At 41.7% G+C, this 21,322-nt stretch overlaps 1 protein-coding gene across 5 annotated transcripts in view; it reads left to right on the forward strand.

Moving 5' to 3' along the window:
• PDGFA (platelet derived growth factor subunit A) overlaps positions 1-21,322 on the forward strand; it is a 29,913-nt gene that overhangs the window by 5,337 nt on the left and 3,254 nt on the right. The window contains exons 3-7 of one of the 5 annotated variants that reach the window (XR_014713233.1): positions 5,079-5,183; positions 7,559-7,746; positions 16,824-16,950; positions 20,089-20,171; positions 21,160-21,273. Coding sequence is in view for 3 of the 5 variants with exons in the window: in XM_084640668.1 (XP_084496794.1) it covers positions 5,079-5,183; positions 7,559-7,746; positions 16,824-16,950; positions 20,089-20,144 (476 nt within the window). In the remaining 2 variants the exon portion in view is untranslated. Of the gene's footprint in view, positions 1-5,078; positions 5,184-7,558; positions 7,747-16,823; positions 16,951-20,088; positions 21,033-21,159; positions 21,274-21,322 lie in introns of those variants that run through there. The other 4 variants (XR_014713234.1, XM_084640668.1, XM_084640667.1 and 1 more) reach the window with 4 other exon arrangements.

The raw sequence follows: 21,322 nt of genomic DNA on the forward strand, positions 1-21,322 counted from the left end.
ATGATCCCAGCTAGTAAATATCTCTAGCATTCAAGGTCCACAACTTTACTACTAATAGCTAAGAGAATAAATCACCAAAAAAGAGTCATTTCCTCTACTCTGTCTGCAAAATCTCTTTCGCTAGCAGTGTGGTTCTTACTATTCACACACTACCTTTTCCCTTCTGTCCTATGGGTGGTGGAGTTCATTTAATCATCTAGTAGATTTGCCTCCTGCCTCATCACTGCTTGGACTGAGATGAGAATCTCCCACAGAGGGAACAATAGTTTCCCTGTACTAGTGGATGATGTTGGAGCATCAACCAGGAAATTCTGGTGCTGCTACAATGCTAAATTCTAATGGTGTATTTTAAAATAACACACACACACGGAAAAATTGGTATTATGTTAGTTCATTACATCACAAAGAGTCTAATTCATTAAAAGCTCCTGTTGACTTTAGCAATTTTTGGACCAAGCCCCAGTTTAAAAATGGACAAGGATGCAGATATTATCTTCTATTAGGCCATCTGAAAACAGTGAAGGAGGCAAGCTTTTGAGATATGTCTGTATTTTGCTCTCTTCTTCCTCCTCCCCTCCCGCGACATGATGTAGGGAATGTGGCTCTGGAAAGCTTAAATACTATAATGTTATTCTTTTTAGTTACTAAATTACAACTCTCCACAGAAAAATGCATCCTACATGTTACTATTTTAATTTCTTTTAGTAGATCAAAGTTTAAAACTTAGACAGTCTCTGAGTTTGGATATCACAAGGGCATATTTTAGACCGGATAGAAATATGATCAAACTGTCTGATTTTGCCTTGGGCTTTTGGGAGTAGGACTGATTTGTAAGAGAGACTGTATTTGTTATTGTACATTGTATTGAATTCTGAAAGAGAAACAATGAGAATTTCATAAGCTGATGATGATACCAGGAACCTTGGGCCTCCATTTCTTGTACACACATCAAGATGATACTTGTTTAGCAGAATACAACTAAGCGCACCATTTGGGACTGTACCGTATGCACAAAAATTACATGTGAAAACAAGGATACCATACAGATATATATGTATGTAACAGTTGCTTTAGTTTTAGGGCACTTTTCACATGCTTATTTAGAGAGTACAGTAATCACATTATTGGCAGTGTTATAAGAATGCTGAGATTTATGTATTAGCTACTCTGTGACATAGTGGAAAAATGCCAGTCTGACAAAAAGAACAATTTCAACTACATTAAGGGACTGACCAGAGCTAATGGCTAGAATTTTTTTCTACCCATCATCAGAATGTTGTCAGTGCATCAGTGCATAAAAGATTAAAGAGAAATTATTTGATCAGCTGCCATGAAAACATTTGTTTTATTAAATGAACTACCCCATCTTAAAAGAGAGTGGCATTCATCTTGCTCAGCACAGCATCCTTAAAGTTGACTTAGCAACCAGTACTTTTCAACGTTTATAAATTGGGAATCATACTTTTTTTCTTACATTCACATTTCTCAACTCTCTGCTCTTAGGACCTAATCCTGCAAGGTGCTTAGCACCCACAGCTCCTCCTGACTTAATAGGGAGTTCAGGAAACTCTGCATTTCTGAGGCACTTGGTACCCTGCAGCTTCATTCTCTTGATCACTTCTATCTTAGGAAAAATTGACATAATTTCTGACACCATTCGTTCAGGAGCCCTTTAGTCAAATCGTGAGTTTATTTCTAGGCTTCAATAGTCAACAGGAGAGTTCTGTTCTGGATTGCTGAAACAGCGTTGTTTTAATCATTAAAATGGTAAAAATTCCTCTTCTTTCATTGATTTCAATGGAAGTTAGGAGCCTAAATACCTTTGTGGGCCCAGGTGCCAAGAGGGATACAATATAGGCTAACTGCTTTCAGTTACAATAACTCTTGCAGTAACCACATGCTCCACAATTCTGTTCATAAAAAGACACCAATGATTGAGTGAAAAAAAAGCATTTTGTACGTACGTTTCATAATGCATTTAGATTTCAGTGGAACTTGTTTCACAGTCAGCTGTGTTCGCAATAGGGTAGCTCTACTTTTTTTTTGCTTTCAGGACTTGCACCCAGCTGGGCATATGGTTGTGAACCAATTGCATTTTATAGTGATACAGCAAGACACAGTATAAGCCAAGGGCCTTCAGCGCCTTACAAGTTATCTTAGAATAAGCACATCCAACATGTCATTTTGCTTGTAACCTGATGGTAGCATAAGACTAAATGGAATTCTGAGTTGTGCAACTGCGGTCTCATAAACACGTGGTTTAACATAGTGGTTAGTTGATGAGATTACTTCCTGGATCTTACCTGATTCATAAAGCAATATAGTATGACTGAGTTATGCTAAATAGGAGCTTTGCCCAGTAAGGGACGGAGGATTGGAATCTGGTACTCAGGGCTGTTCCATAATTCATTTCTTTTTTCAGCAAGATGGCCGCTACCAGCAGGAGGCTAGGCTCAGGAGTATCAGTTTTACAGATAGCCTTTACTTTTTAAACCCTGTTTGCAGGTAAGCAGAGTGGCTTCGCACCCTGTGCAAGTCAGGCTCTTGTGCTAAGCAGAATGAATGCAGCTTGCTTTTGCATAGGATGACCATATTTCCCCAAAGAGAAAATGGGACACCCCACTGGCCAGCCTGAGCCCGCCCCGCTGCCCACCCACTCGCAGGGCTGGCCTGAGGTTCCCCTCCCTGGGGCCATCTGAGGCCCCCTCCCGCCCACCTGGGACTGGCCTGAGGTCCCCCTCCCACCAAGGGCCGGCCCAAGTCCCCCCCCCCCCCCAAGCCACTCTCCTTAGCCCTCCCTCCAGCGCAGGACTGGTGTTGCCACTCCCCCCCCTGCACCCCCCGTGTGTACTTCCACACCCCTGCTAAGGGTCACAACCCACTTTTTTTTTTTTTTTTTTACAAAACTGTGTGTTTGTCGAGTTTGTTCTTGCCCACTGATGCTTAGTCAGTAAGAGCCAACAGGGCAAAGGCACAGTTTTGCCAAAAAAAGTCGGGATGGCTGGGAGAGGGCTTAAAAAAGGGACTGTCCTGGCCAAAACGGGACATATGGTTGCCCTGCTTTTGCACTATAGTTTCTTGCATCAAAGAGAGAGAGGTAGCCAGTGCTTAATGATCTCCCAGCATATGGGAAATCATTAAGGGTTTGGTCCTGAGAGGTGGTGAGTACTCGCAGACCCCACTGAGTAAAAAGAACATGCCAGATGCTCAGCTAGTGTAAATCAGCATAGCTTCACTCACCTAAGAGTGGAAGGATGGCCTAGTGGCATTGGGGTGGGACTTGGGAGACCTGGGTTCAGTTTCCAGCTCAGCTACCTACTTCCTATTACTGTAACGATACAAAACTGAGGTACAGGGTGGATTAAGTGACATATCCTAGGTGACCTTGGATACGTCACTTAATCTACCCCGTGCCCCAGTTTCCTTTCTGTAAAATGGGAGCAATATTTCCTTACCCTTCAAGGGTGTTGTGAGGCTAAAAGCCAGTAGTGATCGCGAGGTGTTCAGACACTCCTGTGATGAAGGCCACATACATACCTAGACAGATTGGGTTCAACGGCACTGTGCTGATTTACACCACCCCCACAGGATCATTCCCACTGTTTTAGGAAATGGGCAGGATTTGCCAACAGATGAGTGGAAGCGTTTGCTGGAGGCTACAATTGCATAGCCCACTTAGTTTGCTTTTTTCCACTTATAAGAAAAGAGGAATTACACACTTGAGGGCATGTGGTTCCTTCTAGGGTGCTGAAGGCACCTGGGCTCTGTCTTTATGTCTCACTATGCACCCGAGGCGTGCAATTATTTCACAGCCGCATGCTCTGTTGGGTGTGATTCCTTGGGTGTGTGTGCGTGGGGCGGGAAGGAGTCAGTTTATTTATAGAGCAGCCATGTGTGATCCATACTGTTAACATAGCTGAGTGTAAAACAGGTTCCACTAGAGTGGATACATTATGAAACATGCATATGAATGCACTGGAAGCAGAAAGGACTGCAGTGTTTAGAAGGCATACAAAGCTATAGAAAACAGGAGACCATTACATGCTGTTAGCAAGCAGAGAGTGTAATTGATTTTTTGTATGCCACCCACTTGTATTTTGTGTGCGTGTTACAGTTCTCCTTGAAGGCATTGGTGAAACTGATCCAACAGCCCATGATGTCACAGAGGGCATTCCAATAGGCAGATTACCACACATACGAGATGTGTTGGAATTTACTTACATTTCAGTCCGCATTTTGTTTATACCAGCAATGCAGTATGTGCTCATATCCTTCTGAAACCCACTGCATGTGACACGACCTGGACGGCTTCACTTCACAAAACCAAATAGCGGAGCTGTCATTTTATTGTTGTATATGATAAATGAAATGCCAAGTTTTCCATCTTTGCTTTTTCTCATGGCCCTTTAACCCATGTGGTAGGCTTATTTAGGGAACGAGACAAGCCTGGATGCAATCCCAGAGTCTGCAGTAGCTTCAGATGCCCCTCCAAAGGTTAGGATACTTCACAAGGGATTTGTTCTGCAACAGAGAGACCAAAAGGAAACCCAAACTAGTTATTGCTTGTTCTTGAGTTAGCCAGACAAGAGAAAGTTTATAGTAACAGCATTCTTACTACAACACCATATTTTGTATTATGTAGACTCACACCACCAGAACTCCTGGAACGTCTTATAAGAGAACTTCAATCTGTGTATTAGCATCATGAAATATTGTTATTCTAATTTCTACACCTAGATCCAGTTAGAAAGTTTATTATACCTTTCACAGGAAAAATGCAACAGAATTAAAACAGAATTGCCCCTGTATCATACAACACAGAGAGTTTCTATATTTTTCCATAAAACAAATATTAGAGAGTTAAAAATGCACATGTTTATGTGAGAAATTCTGCATTAAGTTCTGCCCTTATGCCCCTGCAGTTTTATTGGCAGGAGTCTCACAGGATTGTATATTAAGGCAGGATTTGATCCTATATGTATGGCTGACGCATATTCTTATACATTAATAGTGGAGAATTAAAGTGACTGTCGTGCTTATGACACAGTTAAGGTCTGATATTGTGTTTTCTACTTTAGGATATGATGATGTTTCAGAAACAAACTTGAGATCTCATAGTATTCATTCTGCTAAACATGTTCAAGAGAATCACCCTGTACCCATTCGCAGAAAAAGAAGCATTGGTAAGAAACAACAAGCTGTTCGTGCTTAAAGAACAAAATCGTGGGGGGCTCCTTTGATTAGTCATGCAAGACACTTCATTGTGCAAAATAAAAAGTAGAAAGTAAAATGGTCTTTTCCTTTGAGTATGTCACTTTTCCAAAGTCAGTTGTTGCATCAGTCACCTTCTGCTGGGTAATCTATCCACAAGAGACAAGCATGAATAAATTCTTTACATTCACTGTCGTGTTGCAGCACGTTAAAAGGGAACCCTTAGTTGGAAAATGTGGTGATATTCAATGTATAATTCGTAGTGTGGGGAACAACTACTGCAATTTCCTTATTTTAAAAAAACATCAACAGTTGGTAGAGTTTTCAGGACAGAAGCTCTAGAAAAGGAAACAGCTTGACTCTTTAATTCAAAACCAGTTTATCCAAAAATTGAGAGCAAGACTGAAGTGCTATGACATTAATTCCCATCATTATACAAGGGACCAGGCATGTTTACAAGGCATTTTTCTAATAAGTATTAATGATGGTTTCAAACAAAAGCCTGGATATAAAATGAAATAGATGTTACTTGACTTCAAAATGGCATTTTTATGCAACACTTGTTACAAATGATTAGGTCTTACTGATTTACCATTTAATATATCTTTGGAAAACATGCATATTCTTATATGCTGTGGGCAATTCCTAATCAGTATATTTTAACTTTAGACTAAGATCTCATGAAACATACAGCAGAGCACACTGTTAGCATGGATTTGCACTGTGAATTGGCAACTGCAGACTCCTCACACTGAACGCCTCTAGAGAACAATGCTTCTAAAACCACCTGCTACACTTGGCACCTTATTCTGTAAGGTGCTGAATGCGTCCCATTTAAAGTCATGGGAATGGCGGTCTTAGCATTTTGTAGGAGCTGCCCGGTATCTTGCACTGTCAGGCCCTTAATTGGCCTAGTTAACAGCATTGTAGGGAGTGAGAAGCATCCTTCCTCTGCTGTGATATTTACCCACCCTATAGAGTTGTTTTTAAGTTTCCTCTGGGGGCTTGCCCATCGAAACGATCCTCTTCCCAAACCAAATCAAAGCAAATGTGATCCTAGGCTTTCAAGTTACAGGTTCAAACCAGATCACATTTTCTTCTCTTTATACTTCTATTGAGGATATTGAAGAGCATCCCAACTTCATCATACCCCAGCAGCTTAGCCTCTTTAACTGGACAGCAAAAAACAAGCTGCCTTCAAATAAATTCTCACCATTCAAATTTCCCCGTTGGGGCTGCCATAACAGAGATAAAGCATTCTTTGCCAGCCCATCTGGTCCTGGAGTCAAGAATGTCACTTCTTCAGTAGTCCTAGTTCTTATCATCCCAGGCTGCAAGAGATCTCAGGTTTGTGGATCTTGGATTGTTCATATGTCAGCTAAATGCACTGTGACTAAGCTGTCACCGAGCAATATCTCACAACATTGCTTTATTGCACAGCAAACATTATACAGCTAACCCTCAAATGCCTGAAACTTTTGTTTGTAAACTGGTCTTTCAGCAGCAGAAAGTTGCTGTAGATTGAGACCTGGTAAAATAATTTGCACAGCTGAACATAGTATTATAGGTTTCAGAGTAGCAGCCGTGTTAGTCTGTATTCGCAAAAAGAAAAGGAGGACTTGTGGCACCTTAGAGACACTTTTGGTCATGGTTTCGCCTTGTTAAAAATACCAAGCCATGCGTCATTTTCCCAGCTTCATTCAGAAATAAGGACTGCTGCCATTTTTATGACCGCTTGGTGTTAAGACCACTGCAGAACTGAAAGTTGGAGAAGGTTGTGTCATAAACTAAGGGATGGTGCATGGTGTAGCAATTACAGAAGCAGATTGTGTGCCGTTTATTAAATGTGCTTTGTATGTGTGAAATATACATAGATGCACATTACGGCCCTTATCCTGGAAAACAGCAAAGCTTCCACTGACTTCTATGGTTCAGGACCAGTCCCTATCCAGCTATCTGACCAGGAACTAGTACAACAGTGAGAGTTTCAGACGGTGTCCTTGCCTGCTGTCACCTTTCAGACAGTCTGTGCCTCCCATTTATTTGTGCGCGCTCTGAGCTGCACTGGGACGTGGGCGGTGGAAAGCCGTCGTCTCGTGAGCTGGGTGTTTGGAGCCACTCAGTCTTCACTCTGGGGTAGCATGCACAATTGAACGGGAGGCAAGCAGTATCAGCTTATCCAAGCCCAGCACAAAGGCTTTTCGTTAAGGTCAGCAATAGGAGCATAGAGCACCTGTCGCAAAAGCCTGGGTGGGGATCACTCTCTTAAGCACGTAGTGGCGTAAGCATGTGTGCTCTAAAGCGAGAACAGCTGTTCACCTGGAAGTCTGGGTTCTTCTGTTTGCAGAGGAAGCCATTCCTGCCGTCTGCAAAACAAGAACTGTTATTTACGAGATACCTCGGAGTCAGATCGATCCCACGTCTGCCAATTTCCTGATATGGCCACCGTGTGTGGAGGTCAAACGTTGTACTGGCTGTTGCAATACCAGCAGCATGAAATGCCAGCCATCACGGATACATCACAGAAGTGTCAAGGTGAGCAAATTCTGGTTGTAGGGCTATTACTGTAAGAGTTTGGGAGCTTCAGACATTCTTGTGTGCATCCTGTTTAGCATCTACCTTTACCACCCTCACCCTAGCAAAGTCAGTTTGATATCTTGCTCCCTTGTAAGTGAGCAGATGCCTTTCATAAAATATGATTAGTGGAAAATGTTATTTTTGGATTTGATTTTCATGGATTCCTTTCATTTTCCTTTATATCTAAAAAAAAAAAAAAAAGTTTTGATTGTGTCTTTCCCACGATCTCTCCCAGAACAGATCTTGAATTTAAAAGATAGAATGACTCGAGGGGCGTTGGACTGCAAAACCCACTGCACAGAATTACATTTCTTTAATTAAATATTGTGCAGCCTAAATTGGGCTTTTATATGTGACAATATAACACTTTTGATCTGAAAAAATGTCTTCCAAGTTATTGTATCCCTGGGGTTAAGAGACTCAAGGCTTCATGCTATATTTATTCATTAAGCAAAATCCATTTCTCCCTGCCACAGGCTTCTGGTAAATATTACATGAAGTGGATGGTATTTCTTGTATTTTGCTCTCATTTAGATCAGTGCAATTCAGCAGTTACTCTGCTGAAGTCAACGGAGTTGCACCAGCATGAGTGAGAATCACATTTCAGAATCACATTTCATTAACCTCTGGGCCCCATGCGTGACTGAAAATTCGAAGGTCAAAATTCTATTTTTTAAAAACTCAAATATGGATTTGCCTGGTAGGATTTAAGGAGTGCAGCAGACACTGTGGTTTACTGAGTAATTATAAGAGGTGCTTCTAACACATTTATTTGGTCATTGCGTATTCCAAGTACAAAGCGCGACATCCCAACCAATGATGAATTATCTGAACCCCCGAAAAAGTGTCTGAGTTTTTTAATGGGCGAGGAAAATTTTCACACTCTGATAAGCTGGAAAACATCTGAACAGATTTTTTCAGTCTTTCCAAAAATAGTTATACTTTTCACTTACATGCCATCATTCCTTTGTGGATCTTGATACACTTTGCAAATATAATTAAAAAAATACAAAATAAATAAGTCAGGGACAACTCGATTAACTGCTGGGCTGAGAACAAAGTGGAGAAGTCTAAGCCCCAAAGTGAAAGCCACTTAAAATAGAGACCTAGAATGAAAGTGCCTCCCTACCTGTGACCATCATGTCACTGGTGAATGTAGTGCTAGCACCTTTGGGCCCAGTCCTGCTCCCATTGAGTTCTCTGGGCCAGATTCTATGGTTAATATGCAAACATGGTGCAAAGAGGTGAAAATCAAGCTGCAAATGCCGAGCAGAGAATTTCCTTGGCTGATGAGAATTTCTGCTGGTGCATCTGTACCACAACCCAGTCTCCACCCCTCCATCTCCCACTGAACTGTAGGGGGCAGGGAGTGAGCAAGCCACAGCAATCCCCCACTGGCGTAGGATGTATTAAGGAACGTAAGCCAGTGATAGAGTTTAAAACTTAGGCAGCAGCTTTAAGTTATGCCAGTGCTGGGCCTGTCATCTCCCCACCATTACTGCGCCAAGGAATCTGTCTCACTGTCTCACACGGTTCAGTGATGCACATTGGTCCCCTTCAGGATTACATTAATTTTATTAAAAGTTACCCTATCAGGCAAGATGATTTTATGGCAGCATTAATAAGGTGACACCAATGATATCGAGTACACATCGGCCAGTTCTTCAGAAAATTCCAAGGCAAGTCCCCTGCTCCAAACAGTAATTAAGAAGCAAGAAGGACAAGAGGTCAAATAGAAACAGGATGCTCATTGTCGAGGTTGCCCACTGACCCCACAGTCTCATCAGAAATCTCTGAACAGAATCTGTATTTGTATCCTCCAGAGTTGGCTTCTCTCGTAGGCTTTGATATAATTAATTGTTTGGTGAGCCTTTTGGAAATCCTGTATTTAGAGCTCAGGGGGTGTGCATGCCATTATCTAGCAAAGCCCTGCATGAGGGTCCCAGGAAAGGTAGGAGTTGTTTTGGGGGGGCTTGTCTGGGTTATTCCTGGAATGCAGTTGAGAGCTCTCTTGTTTTTTCCATGATGTCAGACTGGATAAAAGCGCTCTTTTGATTAGGACTGAAAGGGCTTTCCTCCTTCCCCTTTCATTGACAAGGTGGTGAGATCATAGCATGCCTAGTCACACTGCAAAAATGTCCACCCAGAAAGGTCAGTGAGTGGGTTTGCAGACGTATTATCTCACAGGCCAAAGCAAAGGAGGTTTCTTTATGCTCTTGTGGACAAAGTTATCATTTATCAATTAGTCAGAGTGTTAGGGCTGGAATGCGAGGGCTTAATGCAGGTGCATTGAAGGTGGGTGCAGGCATTAGGGGCATTCCTCTCCTAGGACTTGAGCCTAAGGCCACTGAGATCAATGGAAAGACTCCCATAGACTTCAGTGAGCTTTGGATTAGACCCCGTGTACACCAGGCAGGGGGCTGCTGCTGGGGAGCCAAGCAGTGCTCTGGGCCAGCAGTGCTGGCCTCCCACAAAGGGGCATGGGGACAGGGGTGCTTTGACCTTTCTCCACTTCCGCATGAGCCAGTGGACTTGGCTGGCATTAATACAGCCGGGCACAGGCTGCATCCTTTCAGAGGGTGATGGAACTCACAGTCCAGGATATGCTCCTTTTGGGACTCCCTCTGCCTTCAGGCCCCTCTGAAATCTCCCTACCTCCAAATGCAGCCAATAGTTTTAATAGTCACAGCGTGATCCTTTATTCTTAGCTTGAAAACAAGCCATCTGATACTATGGAATCTCTTTCCTCGCTGAGCAATCAACAAAAAGTAGTCTCTGAGAAGTGGAACTGCTGCATGGCAGCACAGAGAGCACCTATGTCCGATGTATCTCCCTTTCCCCACGGGAATATGTTTTAAACAGTCTATTCATAAATAGCATGAAAGAACGCCTGTTTGATTGAAATGAAATGCCTGTTTTAAAGTCACTCTCCCTTGTTGACCCTCAGGTGCATATAAGCACAAGTTCTGTTGCTTGTATTTTTATGCTAACATACTCGAGGATTCAGTAATTGGACCAGACTTGAAGTGTTTGCCGTTTCTTTTATTGAACCTCTGAATATCTTTTCTGACCCGGCTACTGAAAAGTCTGAACCACGGTGCAAAAGCAAATTGCTTGGTCCTGCAGAATTTTGACTTTGGGAATTCCTCTGTGATTAGCACATGGCAAGGAATCCAGTCGCTCCCTAGTGCCAGCTGGTGGAGTGTGATTTTTTTTTTAATGTCACTTGTGGAAGCATTTTCTTTAACTGTGCCTGTTGCTGCAACAAAACTCAATTCATAATGCTTAGAGGTTTCATTGGTTTTATATTTGTTCCAGAAATATGTCAGGTAGATGAAGTTTTAACCAACCCAAGGACCTGGAATATCCCTTTGTTTGGCATTTCCTGAAGTTTACTTAACTGGGTCAGCCCAATAGCAGTCATGAAAAAACCCACATCTTTCCATTCAACAGATCTGCTGGTTTGTTCCTAGCCAAGACAGCCGATGTGAACATTATGGAGCAAATCCTGTTCCCAATGCCAATCCCGAGTAGCTGAGCTGGGTGCTAGGGATCTCTGCAGGAACAGCAGGGAGCAATCTTCCTTTCCAATCTGTGGAGCAATAGCAGAAGGGCTCCATCCACTCTCCTTATCCGCTGCCTCAGGTGTAATAGCTCTGATGGATTTGGAGCTGCTCTGCATTAATTTATGAATGTTGCACATTGACCTGGTTAATGGGATGTTTACTGTATGGAGGTGCTGGTGTAATTCAATAGGGGGCTGTTGGGAAAGACAAGCAGGAAGGGAAAGAGTAGCCCAAGATAAGCCACTTCTCAGCAGACAAACACTTGAGAGTCATTCAGAGACAGTGCCAGGGCAGGAAAGGGCAGATATGCAAGAGATCAAAAGAACTCTCGCTCGTTTAAAAAGGAACACTTCCTCAAGAGAAAGAGGTGGTTGTTCAGGAGAACCAGACTGAGATGCATGGACCTGATGGGGGTATCTTCCTTCGTGACCGTCAAGGGATGATAAGCCTTTCGGTAAGACAAACAAGCAGATAGAGTGTTTCTTGTTATAAAATTTTTTTTCTTGAAATGTCTTGTTCTTTCTGTTAAAAGAAACAATACTTTGGTTTTAAGAAGACTGTCTGATCCCTGGATATCACTAGACTCCTGAAGGAAAGAACCGCGGGTATCCAAGTTCAGTTAGACCTGCTGAGTAAGAATGGTTGATCCACAGAGTGCTGTAGCCCAGAGCCTGGTGTAAGAGAGGGAGAACTGCAGAATTCCACTCCGCCATGGGTTAAGGTCTGCAGACTGGGAGACATGACAGATATGTGTTGCTTGGTGCACTACTGGAAGTGTTCAGATAATTTGGTGATGAGTGCAGTATAAGAACGAGTAGAGTAGAGTAGAGAGCAGATGCATTCAGTGAGACCAGAAAGAAAACAGAGGTGCAGATAGCCCTGTAACTGTGACAATAGCCTCTACAGTCTTTGTATCCCCCATCACATGCAGGGGTCAGTGGCTGGTGAGTCCCTGCAGCAGTAAATCCAGCAACCCTACACCCAAAGAACCCTCATGGCTCCCTTATCTGGCCTCCTCTACACTGTAAAATGGAACTGTAGTGGTTCCTCTACCAGCAAGGCCTTCTGGACTAATTATGCGTATCCTGGTAGGTGGTCCATGAGGTCACACATGTATGGTTTAGGGGCCATGGACATCTAGGTAGCAAGAATCTATCTGTAACAAAGCATTTCTTGAGGACTGTAGTGGATTCTTATCTCTTCAGTGTCCCTGCCAGTGTCCAGGGCCAGGCCGTAGTTTCCCTCTGAGGTAGGTTTAGTGCTTTCAGTCAAAACAAAAGTCCTCCCCTTCCAGGGCAACCACATGAATCCAAAGCAAAATGATACAAAATGGTCCTCTGGTCCTCCCCAGGTTCAACAATCCTCATTCCTGAGGCAAAGCTAATCAGATTCTCTGTCCTCACTGCACTAAGTATACTCTTTTCCTGTGACTCAGAGCTAAATGGCTCCTTCCTTGGTCCACAGCTCTCTTCCCATTCATGTAGGGGAGTGAAAAAGGGACTTCCTCCTACTCTTTCTGGAAGCACCAGTCTGAGCCCCTAATTGTGTAGCCAAAATCAGGCCTCAATCCCTCACCAATACTGTTTTGCCTTATACTTTGTCCTTCATGTGCTTTATCACTACCCTGGGTTTCTTTCACTAGGCCTCCTCCTAGGTCCTAGCCACAGCCTCTTCCAGGCTGTTTCCTCTGCTCTCTTGGTGAAGAGCCACACATCGAGTCTGATCTCTCCCCAGTTTCTCCTCTTCTGAGGGAAAGCTGCTCCTTAAATTCCCTGTTGCTTCTTCCCATCATGTCTTGCTGCATCGTACAATTTCCAGTGTCCCTCTGGGGACTACATCTTTCAGTATTCTCTTGTTTTGTGCTGAAATGGGACCAGGCAATACTTGATCTTTAACTTCCCTTTAAGAGCAATTGCAAACCCCATAACAGGTAGTGTTATAATAGTTCTTGTTCCATAAAACACAATTGTGCAGTGACTTTTTGACCTATTATAGGCAAATGCACCTTGCCTCAGCTGTGGTTTGACTCCAGCTGACTTCTTTGTGTCTAGTTAAAACGCAACAGACCTCTGTCTTCGTTCTTTAACTTGACACCTCAGTTGCAATTTTTAGAATTGCCCAGGTTGATAGAGCTTCATTCCATCATACCATTGCTAATCCACTTCTGAGCTAGAGCAAACTGATGCCTTTGTTAGTCATTTCATTTCTGAAAAGCATCCTAATGCAGGATTTTATTTCATGTCTGGTATGTTAAACAGGGACCATCCAAGTGGGTTTTGTTGTTGTTGAGTGTTATAGTAAAAGTCATCTCCCATGCTGAGAGGTTTCTTGTAAGTTCTTGTACAGAATTAATTTTGTTATTATGCTGGTGGAGTTCTCAGGGTTTCCATGCCCAGAGTCCTGCCTTTTTCCTCTGCTTTGAGTCTCTGATTTCCATGAGACTCTGCATTGCAGCCTGCCTGGGAAAACTCATTGCCATTCCTTATGTATCACTGTTGAACAATTTGAAACATTGCCTTCCCCTTGGGGCTGAGGATACCATCAAGTGTTCCCACCAGACCAGATATTTTTATCTGAGCAACATAACTTTCCCCTATGCTCCCTTCCCCTCTTCCCTTCACTCCCTCCCCTCTCCTTCCTCATACACATAGGAATGTGGAATAGAGACCACAGAGGTACAAAACATAGACCCTAACCTTTATATGATGGTACAATTATTTAAATGTAATATTAGGAGGAAATTAAAAAGAAACACAAATGGAACTTGTCTCCCCATTGTTTTTATAAGTAATATTTTTGGTGGATTGTGTTGTTGTTGAAGGTTTTTGGTTTTGTTGCATTAGAGAAAGATGAAGGAAGCCCATGTTGAAATCAGTGGCTTGCTGAAGACTAACCATTTCAAAGTAATGGGTAGAACACAATAGTGTGTAGTTATCCTTCTCTTGCAAGCAACAAGATAGGGACAAAAAGAATGCTAACCTAGAGTTGGATCCTGTGATGTCAAGATAGCCATGGTGTTTTACATCAGCTGAGAATCTGGCCCAGAGCCTAATGTTTTAGCTTAGCATTAATTATAGATCCCATGGTGGCAGCAGGTGTTATGAGACAACACAGATTTATGAATTTAATTGTATTTGATGTTGCTTTAACTTGAGAAATTGAATGTTTACAGCACTTTATAAATCTTCAATCTTAACTTTCGTTGCCTGAAGGAGAAAGAGGAGCCTGGGGGCTGCTTTTTTGTTTGTTTTAATTTACAATGCACTTCAGTAAAAACCGTAGCTTTTAATTGCTCAATGTGAAGTAGGTTATCATCACAGAGTCTCTAAGTATCTCCTCCTACATCTTCCAGTGCATGTAGTAGAAAAGTAAGGAGTGGAAGGTGTGTATATGTAGTTATCTCAATTTGGAAAAAAATAGAGATGGTCTAAAATAAAGTTAGATTACAGTTTTAGTTGCAAGTAATTTTTGATGATGCTGGTTAATTCCAACAATTGGAATATGCATGGCAGATATCAAAGCCATTTCATAATTTCTGGGTCTCTTTCTAGGTCTCTGGTTATGGAGGTCTTAATCGCTGTTTGTTATTGTGAATTTTCAGGATTAGTTATCCTTTGATGCTGGATGACTCAAATGTACCATACACTTTCAAATCTTTGCATTCAAAGCCTTGCTAGAGTTATACTCTGATAGATGAGCCTGAAACATATTGCTGTGACCCATTGTTGACCCTTCAGCAGAGCATTCTGACATGTTAGAACCAGCTCTAAATCTTTTTGTATGGAAATCTGACAGCCTCAGAAAATGTCTTTAATGTGGACATTTTAACTACTGCATCTGTCCGTGCAGAACTATTGTTTGTTGGGCAAATGCAAATAGGCTCCAGATCTTGTTGACAAAAGGGCGCCGTGACTGAAATGTAGGTTTGAAATCTTGGCTCTGTTGAAGTCAGTGGCAAAACTCCCACTGATTTTAACGGGGCCCAGTATTTCACTCTAGGCTCTGGGTACTCTCATTCAGTTGTCCATTGGTCATGTGTGTCCAGAAAGCTAAAGGATGGTTTCTGACAGCTGGGAAGTATAATTTCCCCGCCCTCCCCATGTTATGAGAAGGATTTGCCACTTTTGGAAGGACAGAGGGTCAATGTTTTCTCAGTGCTAAGATCAAGGAGCATTAAAACCCCCAACAAACAAATCAATACACAGTTAGCAAAAGGGTCTAGTAAAAATTGTGGACACTGACCATTTTTTAACAACCCTGCCTATTTTAATGATACACCGATTGACTGGTGCTATGTCCTCAGAGCACCACATGTGTGTCAATCATCTCAGTGTGCAAGGGATCAGAGGTCCAGTCTCTCGATTTCTCTCTGTCTCTAATTTGTATAAAATAATACAGTATCCGCACTATTAGGTTTCATTGCTGTCCATGACAGCCCATCTTTACAGCCCCCTACTGTCAAATGGGAGGCACATTTTGGATGTCTCCCTAGTGCCAAGCAGGACTGCAAAGCAGCTAGAAGATTCCCCTTTGGGTGTGGTTCTTTCCTCAGCACAAGGCCCTGTCTATAATGGTTTCACTCAGGTTTAATCTCAGTGGTGGTTGCACAGGGCTCTAAGAAGGTTAGGCTGGCCAGCGTGAATGGGGCCAGTGCAAGTTAGAGCAAGGTTTAAAATCTGTGTTCTATCTTCGCTCTCTTCCAGAGCTAGAATATGGTCCATGCTAGCCCACCAAACTGTGTTAGAACCTGTTTGTACTGTATTTAAGCATATTTGCTGGGCCTGGAATGTACCTGGAACCTAAATACTAGTGAAATATGTGCTCAGTATATCTGAAGAGGTAACATTTCCATACAGTAGAGAGAGAACATCAAGCAAGATGGATGTGTCTCAGCAAAGACTTTAAAAAAAAAAGCTGTTAATCTCCTTTTCATTTTCTTCCTAGTTCTCCTTTAAAGGTAAGTGAGCTCTCATTTACCTGGAGATTGCCCAGAGTTGCTGCAAGAAGCTTGCAGGACAGAGAGGGGGTGTCCCTTGTGAGATTTGGAGCTAGGTTCTCAAAACAGCACTGGTGCTTTCCATGTCTTCGCTGTTTGCCTTAGTCTTAAAAACAACAGGTAGTTCAACATAACCCTGGTGAAATGTTGTAGAGAGAAAAATATATTCAAATCTGTAAATTCAGCAGACAAATGCAGATTTGAGACTGAATATGAAACTTTACCTTGACTTAGAAAAATCCTGAAATATAGAATTGCTCAAACCCCATGAATGGGAAATCAAACTCTTGGAGAAAAAAAACCTGGTCTGTTTGGAACTGCTGAATTTGTATAAAGGATGTGTCATGAAATAAGTGTGTGATGTATGTGATGCTCTACCAGGATAGAGGTGGTTTATATAGATATGTAACCACCTGTCTTAAATCCTGTTATGCATTAATGTGTCTAAGTACAAACACCATTCTTTTTTTTAGGTGGCAAAAGTGGAGTATGTTAGAAAAAAGCCAAAATTAAAAGAAGTTCTGGTGAGGTTAGAAGAGCATATGGAATGCACCTGCACACCATCAAATTCTAATTCAGATTATCGAGAAGAGGAGACTGGTATGTCATCCTTTTATTTTTGTACATGTACTTTTATCAGATGGGAACTTATATTTGTAGTAAAGAATATGGACCCAACCCTGCTCCCATTGACCTCACTGAGAACCCCTCTGGTTTGAAGGCGTGAAATTAGAACAGGATTTGGGTTGTATATAAAAATTTGGATTCAAAGTTGAAATGGTAGCAGTTTTCTTTAGTGCAGCCTTTAAATTAAACGTAAACTGCATAACATAAAGATCTTGCCTAACTGATTTGAAGGTTATGCTATTTGTATCTTGCTGGTAAATTCTATCAAGTAACGACTCTTCTGAGATAGAGTTAAGGCTGACAATTCTCTTTACTAAAGGGAAAACCAGGTTTGAAACGAATAGAACATTTTATTTAAAAAGAATTTAAATGTTCAAAAGTAAGGAATTTTGGAATTAAGTTTCCTACTGCAGCCTTTATTCAGTTTTCATTTCTCTACCCATCTTTGCAGAGATTGTTGCCAGTTGTCACATTAAACTTATGCCTGGCTTGTTGAGAATATGAATTACAGAAAAAAGGGGGATTTATGATAGCCCAGGTTCTCTCCTGTACCCAGATCCACTGATCTCAGGGGCTAGGAGGCATTCAGGAAGCTGGGTACGGAGCAAGCTGCCCAGGCCTTGGCCCAACCCTGGTGTAAGTCAGAGCAGCCTAGCAGTTTACTTTCAGTTATGCCAGATCACTGGGCACCCTAAAGGGTCATACACCAGTTTTAGACTTGGTGGAGTGCTGGTGCCCCCAGGGATGAGGCAGGCAGTGTAGCAGCTGGCGATGGTAGATAATGTATAGGGAGGACAGGTACAGGTAGATCTTTGGCCTATCTGTGGCAGGGTTTTTTTTCCTGCAGACTGTAGTAGGAACATTCATGGGGTTATTGTGTGATGTCTTGCCTATATCAGGAGATAAAGTAGTGTTTTCTGTTGCTGAGAAAATAGTTGGTCTGATAAACCATTAGGTGATTCCAGTTTGGTGCCTGTGTAACTCCATTGCAGTCAACCAGAACACAAGATGTTATAATCTCTAGCTGTAAATGGGAGGATGATCTGGTGAGGGATCAAGTCTTAATTCCATATGGATTAGGGGGCCTGATCCAAAGCCTACTGAAATCAGTGGAAAGACTTCCACTGACTTCAGTGGGTTTGGGATCAGGCCTTAGCTGGTTAGCTAGTTTATAAATTTGTCTGTAGAGTTTTGGCAGGGAGAGTGTATTTCTGGACTCCATGTTAGGAAGGGATTGGACAACAATAAACAGAGGGACGGGTCGTCTCTAGGTAGCAGCTAGCAGATAGCCAGGATTACGGGTGAAAGCTAAGGTTGATCCAGGACCCGTAATTTCCTTACTCTTGAACATTTTATTGTTATTATTTAACTGTAACTCTGCCCCACCTCCCATGAAATATATTTGCGGCCACAATTCTCTGTCTGAAAGTCTTTTGTCTGACAGTTTCGTTGGTGTGGGTTTGGGGGTTTTCCATTATTATTATTATTATTATTATTTCAATTTCTCCTGGCGGCGTCTTGCTGTGGAACATTTTGGTCAATAAGCTCTGCGTGTGCCCATGGATACTATAACTGCCCCAGGGACTCTGACAGTGCTGGGGGCGTATCTCTGCCATGAAGGATTTTTCAGAGGTTGTACTCCTATTGATTACAAAAGGCCTGATTCTCCCCTCACTTCCACCATATAACTCCATTGTGCCAGATCCTCAGCTAGTGCAGATCAACTCCCCTGGTATCAATGGAACTGGCAGTTTACACCAGCTGAGGATGTGGCCCACTGACTTCAGTAGATTTTCTGCTGATTTATACTGGTGTTAGGAACAGGAGAATCAGGCCCAAAGGGTCTGAAACTTTTATAAGGAAAGTAGAACGGGTGAAACTTGCCTGCTTTGGGATTTCTGACAAATAGGAAACTTGCTAAGGTTCCCCAGACCAGGCCTGAGTTTTAGGCAAGTTTCTTGCTGCTATCTCCTTCCCCCGATGACACACCTTTGCCTAGGAGGTCCAGGCTTCCCATTTCCCCTTTATATTTTTATTCTGGAGTGTAGAAGTGGGCAGCCCATTGGCCTGATGTCACTGAGATGGGAAAGCAACTGGCTGGATATTTTTGGTGCTGGCTTTAATTTGCCTCAGTTTTCCAGCAGAGGTTACAATTTCTGTCAGATGCCTGGCTGAGATTGTAACTTGGGTGAGAGAACCTGCCGGAGGTTACCATGTCCTGCAGACACCTGGTGTAAATTTTAACCTCTTCAGAGGACCTCTTACTAGCGCAGGGACTTAGCAAATGCAAGGCTCATGAGCTGCAGGTTTATATTTATTGGACTCAGAAGCTCATGTCAGAAGAATTTACCTAGCTGTTTGTCTTACAAGAGCTTTCAGGTTCTCTTGACATGCTTTGCTTTACATATAACCTCCTATAGGCCTCTCGGGGAAGTTATAATATACATGGAGAGCTGAAAAATGCACTGGCTGTCATTAAGCACCCACAGGTGAATCAAGCTGGATGATTTTAGTCCAAGCTAGTTTGCGTTAAGACTGGACCAAAACATTTAGGAAAAATTGGTGGCTTTTCATATTTTTGTAAATTGTTCTCTGTTTCATACATGCAAAATCTTATCTAATCAACCTCAACTTTCCAAAATGTTTATTGTGGACAACGACTAAGCAGTTGAATTTTCAAGATGAAAAGCTTGTGTGTATGTGAGAGAAATAGGATGTCAGTTCAGAATCAGGCTTCTGAAGGAAGTGATCACAATGGCAGAAGACAATGATTCACATCCATAGTTATAGGTGAGAAAATGTTACGGGTGGCAAGTTTAAAATAACTAAACTACAGGGATGGAAGGCAAATATTGAATATAATATGCTAACAGTAGTTACAAGGCAGATCTGTCACCACCAACACCATCTTGGGTTACTGGAGCTTTGCTTTTATATAATTACTCTACCTATGCAAACATTAATTTCAAAATCAGAAGTTATAAAGAAATACCTGTAATGCAAAAGATTATGAGTATTCTGTGAGCAATAACAACTTGAGTATTTATTACTTCATTTTCAACAAAATGCATTATCTTAGGGCTTTTTACCAGCCTGCCCTTATGTTAACAGGAAGGCCTAGGGAAACAGGTAAAAAACGGAAACGAAAAAGGTTAAAACCAACATAAAAACTACTGGAACTATTTGCTTATCAGGTAGGACCTATATGCTGAACACCCTAATGGCACAAGTAATGGAAAACGTAATCAAATATCATCACTCCAGCTTAATCACTGTTCAAAATCTTGACACTTGCTACCTCAAGGCTGCAAAGAGATTAGATGTGATTGGCTTTGATAATTCTACCTGCTTGGTATTTTCCCTTTAAGCTACACATCACCATAAGCATCTTACATTCTTCAGCTACTTCCTCCTTTTGCATTTTATTTATTGAGGGTGCTAATATTTAAGCTTCTCGGAAATCTCAAGTTCCATTTCCTCTGCTTTTTGTTTCATTATTATTGATTTCTGAAGCCTAAGCATCCCATGATAATGCATGAATGAATTGCCAGGTTACAAATGGTTTATGTTCCAAGCCGTCGGCTGTGAAAGCATTCAGTACGTATGGTAAATTTTATTACATGCATGACCATCAAACATTCTTTGGCCTGAACTGGGGACTGATTAAATATGCATCTGAAATTATCGGAATCACTGCATAATTTACAAAACAAGAGGACACCTGTTCTTCTGTAACAAGGCCCTGTATCAGAAAGCTAAGAACCTTCATTGGTCTGGGGGCTTTCAGAGGAAGAATAGGATCCAAAAATAGGATGGCATCAAAATTTATAAGGTTTGCATTGTAGGAAAAAAAACAAAACAAGAAACCCCTCAATACAAAAGAGTGGCTTGATCAGCATATTAGTGAAGTTTGATGTGACAGTAAAATTTCCAAATTAAATATGGATTTTGTATTTCTAAAATATCTGAAGTAATATGAGCTGCAACAGTTGCAGATGATTCTAGTGTTCTGAGTGGGATTTAATTTGAATTTGTAGCAAATGTATCTAATTGCTGAATGATGGGGTATTTAATAATTCAAGCACTTTTTTTTTTTTTTTTGCACATAAACTCCCAATGTCAGATTTCATTTCTATGGCTGTATCTTTTTGAAAGAATGCTAAACTTGATATCCTGTTTCAGATTAACAGGTATTTATTGGGAGTAGTATGATAGAAGCAAAGATTTTGTAAAATTCAACTTTAAAAGTCAGCATGTAAACTCAATCAAAACAGCATTTAGAACTTCTTGTCCCAGGTTAGTGAATTTCATGCAGAATAGTTTTTTTTAAAGACATCTAAGAGGA

Source organism: Lepidochelys olivacea (genome assembly GCF_965140295.1).
Source record: "Lepidochelys olivacea isolate rLepOli2 genome assembly, chromosome: 10".
Taxonomy (NCBI): Eukaryota; Metazoa; Chordata; order Testudines; family Cheloniidae; genus Lepidochelys; species Lepidochelys olivacea.